At 32.9% G+C, this 6,002-nt stretch overlaps 1 protein-coding gene across 1 annotated transcript; it reads left to right on the forward strand.

Annotated features, from left to right (window-relative positions):
• Positions 1-1,394: 1,394 nt before the first annotated feature.
• Positions 1,395-4,756, forward strand: LOC112012703 (uncharacterized; the record flags this gene model as incomplete). Its single annotated transcript, XM_065760865.1, has 5 exons — positions 1,395-1,705; positions 2,498-2,638; positions 2,734-2,814; positions 4,305-4,432; positions 4,539-4,756. Coding segments are annotated over 5 exons (701 nt in total), but the record flags the coding sequence as incomplete, so codon positions are not given.
• Between the last annotated feature and the right edge of the window lie 1,246 nt (positions 4,757-6,002).

A 6,002-nucleotide genomic window follows, 5' to 3' on the forward strand; every position in this document is an offset into this window, starting at 1 on the left:
TTTTTTTTTTTTTTTTTTTTTTTTTTGTGGTTGTCGGGTTTGACTAATTATTTTACAGTTTTTTATGATTGGAAAATATAATAATTCAAAATTATAATTAATGTAAATTATTAACTTTTACCTAAAAAAATAGAAGAGCCTTTAAGCACGCACTCATGCACGCGCTTAGAGGCTAGTATCAATTAAAAGTATGTGGACTAAATAGTGATCCGATCAAAATTGTAAAAGGTAAATTATAATTTTCCATTTTATTTTTCTTCTCCCCCAAATTTTTTTTTTATTATTTTCTTTATATTTTATTGACTAAACATCATGTCTACAGAGGGCATGCATATCTGGGATTTAAGTTTATATCAATGATCATTCCTTTTTTAGATTTCTAAGGGAGAAATAAAAGAGTGATGATCCATGAAAATTAGCTATTAATGTAAGTAGCACAGCTAGGATCAGTCCTTTTTTAGTTTTCTAAGGGGGAAATAAAAGAGTGATTATCCATGAAAATCAGCTATTAAGTTAAGTAGCACAGCTAGGATTTTAATTTAGGGGAAAATATTAAAAGATAATTTAAAATTTTATTAATTTAGAACTTATCAAAAAGAAAAATACAATTAACAGAAAAATATAAACTAATATAATTAACAAAAATAACTAACAATGAAACGAAACAAAATTTTGTTATTATACAACATATTATGCGGATGCAATTTGTAATTTGTGATAACTCGGTGGTAATAACATCTTTGTACTACAAGTTTCTAGTTCAAACCATCTCAGGCCCTCCCCATTCCCCTACCTATATAAAAAAAATGGATGTGTGTACAGCTTACCAATTCATGAAAAACAATATTTTATAATGCGACATTGCATATGGTTATGAGAATTTGGGATCTGGAATTAGAACTTGAGGTCTCTATTTCAATTTATTATTTTCTTTCTTTATACACCAAAATCAACCCAAACTTTTTTTTTTCCATATCCTATTTAGCACATATTGGGGGCCTGTTTGGTCGTGCCTTAGAACTTACTATTTAAGCAGTTTTATGGAATAATAAGAAATTTTGTAAATGGCTCATGTTTGTGGTATTATGTATTGAAAACATGCTACCATATGTTGTTCTGCTAATTTCAGAGAATAGAAACTTGAATGATAGGAAAACAAAAAGCTTCAATGAAATTTTTTTCTAAAATAGTTAGTGCAAATTATTTCATATTTTATTCTTGTTTTTTCCTTTTTTGCCATGTGACTCTTAACAACAACATAAAAATTGTTTTAAGGAGAGAATTTATTCTCTTTCCATTGCATTTCTTGAAGTCATGTAAGGTTTCAAATGTGACAAGCACGAAACTTTTTATGTGTTGAGTTCAACCTATTAAGTTTGAGTAACCTATTAAAGTATGGATTCCATTTGATTGGAAGAAGAAGGATAGGAAGGAAGCTCCAATTGGAGCATACGTTACACAGTGTATTGGTAGTTTCAATAATCATGTTTTGTTGCCTTGTTCAGGCCTTTCATTAAAGACTCAAGAACTTACAGCTCTGTTCCTAGCTGTAAGATTGTTCTGTAGTACTATTATGGAGGGTGACATTCACACAATTTTAGATTTAACCACCCTAGTGTCAACATTATGGGTTATATACATGATCCGGTTCAAGTTGAAGTCAACCTACATCAAGGAGCTTGACAACTTGCCCTTATATTATGTGGTAACAACATCTCAGCTTGTCCTGTTCTTTATGTTGTAGATTTAAACATTTAGTCTATATTCATTCCTTTGAAATTTTCATGATTTACATTCCTTATCCTTGCTATAATAAGTATTTTTTAGAGGAGATAAGCAAAGAAAAAACAATTAGAATCACAGAATTGCCTTTTTGCTTTTGATTTAGTATCAAGATTATTAAACATACTGCTAGGAAATTATCTTATGTGGTAAACAATAATTCCTGATTCATTTGTTTCTCCTTAACTATTGCAATGAAAGTAAAGCCAAGGAGACTACATTTATAAGAGCATCAGACTACTTGTTTGGAATGTCTACATTGTGCAATCTATTGTATTTTACATGTTTGACCTTTTGTTGAATGCTCATCTTTTTAACTAAACGTAATTAGCCACTGTAAAATATTACCTAACAGTTGAAATTAGTGTGTGTTTAGAATTCTGTCAAGGATCTAGTATGGGATGGTATATTAAAAAATTGTTTTTCCTTAGCTTTTTTTTTTTTTTTTGTATTGCTCCCTTGTATATGTTGAAAGGATGTATGTTGTACCATCGTATGGAACAACATAAGCATTGATGTCAAGTTATATAACCATTCTTTCAAAATGTCTTATTAATCTTTTGCATGTTTTATTGATATATTGCATTGAACACTCATAATGACTATCATTTAATCTTAGATATTCAAATAAAAAAAAAAAAAATCAGATAGCTCTTCTTTAAGCATGTATAAAGAAAGATGAATTTAGAATGTTCTACTGATTATTCTATGACAGGTAGTGCCTTGTGCTATCCTTGCCATACCTATCCACCCTTTTACACCTCATTTTCTCATCACTCGAATCTTTTGGGCATTTGGTTTGTATTTGGAAGCCGTTTCAGTGCTGCCTCAACTTCGTCTGATGCAGAATGCAAAGGTCTTAACTTCGTTCCTCTCTTTACAATACACTCAACTGTTTATGGATTTGTAAGAATTACTACTAATTTGATCCATTCTAGCATATTTTTTCAGATGATTGAGCCATTTACAGCCCATTATGTGTTTGCATTGGGAGTTTCAAGATTTTTGGCATGCGCTCATTGGATAATTAAGGTGAGACCTTGTAGGATCACATAAAGTGTTAGTAGTGTATGTTTTGCATAAGCAACTAAATATTCCTTAATTTCACTAATAACATTCTTACTTTATTCGAGTTTTGAAAAGTATTTAATGGGAAGAACACCATGAATTATTGCCTGGACAAGCTAAATGACATCTTTACTAATGTTGTTCCAACGAAAGAAATATAGAGAACAAATCATCTTTAAAAACAAACTATATCCTCATGGCTTTGTGAATCCAATCTGGGTTTTTGTCCTCCCTAATATCCAAGTTTTATAAAACAAAGACACTTCATTGGTTTACAATTGGACATTTCATAAAATTTGTTTGATTTAGAGTTCAACTTTACTGATACAATGTTTTATAGTCATATAGTATTTGCAAGTATATAGCTTCTTTTACTTCAGAGGGCAATCTTATTGTTGGCATTGGATTCTCTACTTATTTTGCAATGTATACACTATCAAATGTTGGTTTTGAACAAACTACTCCATTCTATTTTTCCATAAGGTTTCAACATTTGTTATGCTTAGGGACCCCATATTAGAATTTTTTTTATTTAACCCAAGGGTTTGTTCTGGTGGTTCCAATGTCTCATGAGATCTACAAGGTCTTGATTTAGAAATCCTATCCTACATCTTAGGGTCACCCCCAAGGGATTCCTTCCTATAATTACGTGGTGTGTGTAGGATAAGGGGACTACACCCACCCAGGGTAATAGTCAGATACTTAGGGGCTCTGAATACCCATGCTAGCAAAAAAAAAAAGTACATATATTAGCATTGTTAATTTATCTTTAAGCTATCCTCCACCACACTTGGATTAAAGTTTAACTTCCAAGCACTAACTCTTGTGATGCTCTCCTTGGGTATGTGAATATATATCTCAACACTTGTTTATTAATCTTACTTCTCCCCCTCTGAGTCTATGACTGCCCTACACCCTTGTGCAATTGGTTCCAGAAATTTGCACCATGTCACTAAGAGCATTACAGCTCAATTGATTTGTACCTCTTAAAGTTTCCAAAGTTTAGATCCCCCTCTCAATTTTAATTATTGAATTATAAAAAAAAAAAAAAAATCAGTAACAGGAATTTGCACCATGTCAAAATTCAGGCCAGTTAGCATTCAAAACAAAAACATATTATCTTATTAGTTATGAATTAAGCCTTTGGAAACTTCAAGGTAACTAGAATCAATTCACAACACTTCAATCTAGTCTGTGACATTAGGCCTATATCATCATCCTTAGAATAACAAGAAATGGGACTATCTATGCTTATCTAAAGTTATTAGTGACATGAACATTGATTAATTTCTCACTTTTTGCTCCATTTATTAGTCTATGCAAAGTCCTATGTGCTGTGGATCACAACACATAGAAAGATAAAGCAAAAATTTTGGAAAATTCACCACCTGTATCATTATGTTGTGCCTTAAAATTGTGGTAACAAATACAACATTTTTGCCATTCGCAAGCAGATTTATGAGACCCGTGGGAGGTATTTGTATTTGATTGGTAGCGGCTACATCTGGTTCTCGGCTGCTTTCCTCTCAGAATTAGTCCAAACATTCATCTTGGCTGACTTTTGTTACTATTACATCAAGAGGTAAGTCTCCTTCCATATGTAATTTTTGTTATCTACCTGTGTTGCCCTCCAACATATATCTAATTATGTCACATTGTCTATGTCCCTCCTATCTTTCAATTTGCAGTTTCGTGCAAGGCCAACTTATAATGAGGATGCCAGTTTAGAAATCAGTCTTGGAGATTGTAACAACGTACATTTGGTTACCTACATTGGCTTCTAATTCAAGCACACATTGAAATGAAAGTGAATGTTCGAAATTTTGACCCTTACTATCTTTGTCTTTCCCTGTTTTTTTCTTTCTCATACTATAAAATTTACAAAGATTAGGGTTACATTTTATAAGGCTTTCATTCTTATATCTTAATAAGTTGACCATGCATCATATTCCCTTACCCCCTTCTTTCTTTCTTTCTTTCATTCATTCTATCTTTCTTCTTTTTTTGTGTGCATAATGAGCCCTCATTTTAAGGAGTTCACAAATTTCATCATATAAAATCTTANTATTTATTATAATAAAGTGACAAGTTATAAATGGTATACAATAAAGTGGTGTTGACGATGAATTTATATGAAAATTAATATATATATATATATATATATATGTATTAATTATTAAGAATATAAAAATTAATAATAACTTGACAATTTAATAATCATAAAATTTATTATAAAATCAATAATAACTGCTCTAACATTTGTGAAATCCTCTGCAGAAAATAATTGTGTTAGCATTATTGCTAGGTACAAAGACATTTTTGGTCAATAAAACAAAAGTGGACAAAGGAAAAAGCCTGAGAATGACGAATGAGAGTATCCAAAAATAAGGTGAAATGACAAGACATGGTATACTTACCAAAAAAACAAGAGATAGTACTTTGGTCATAGTACCTGGGTTAAGATTCCCTGATTGTATTTTTTAGTGAATAAAAATTTCCCTGATTCTTAGGCTGTGTTTGTTTCGTGTAAAACGTTTTCCGGAAAATACATATTTTTCGGAAATGTTATTTTCCAGAAAATGAAAATATTTTTAAGTGTTTGGGTGTATTATGAAAATTGTGGTGGAAAATATTTTTATGTGTTTGGTTATATTAGGAAAATGCTATTTTCCGGCTGCAAATTCCGGCAACAACACAACAACGACGACGACAACAACAACAGCAAATTCCAAATTCCAGCAACAACAACACCAACAACAACAATCAGTTCATCCAAAAAAAACAATAACAACAATCAAATTAAAAAAAAAAACTGAGAGATTGAGGAAGAGAGAGCTCCAGGTGCGATGGCGCGATCGAGGGTCTGGGTCTGGGTCGAGCGGCGTTGGAGCGATGGCGCGATGAAGGAGGCGATGGGTCTGGGTCGACGACGAGGTGCGATGGCGCGATCGAGGTGCGATGGCGATGGCGCGATCAGCGCGGTGCGATGGCGAGGTGCGAGACCGGAGCTCGAGGTGCGATGGCGCGGTTCGTGGGTTCGTCGGTTCGTGGCGCCGGCGAAGTCGAAGGCTCGTGAACGGACTGCGTGGATCGGTCCGTTTGTTCTGGGTTTCTCTTTTTCTTTGGTGGATCGGTCCGTTTTTCTGGGTTTC

Source organism: Quercus suber, unplaced genomic scaffold (genome assembly GCF_002906115.3).
Source record: "Quercus suber isolate HL8 unplaced genomic scaffold, Cork oak 2.0 scaffold_384, whole genome shotgun sequence".
Classification (NCBI taxonomy): Eukaryota; Viridiplantae; Streptophyta; class Magnoliopsida; order Fagales; family Fagaceae; genus Quercus; species Quercus suber.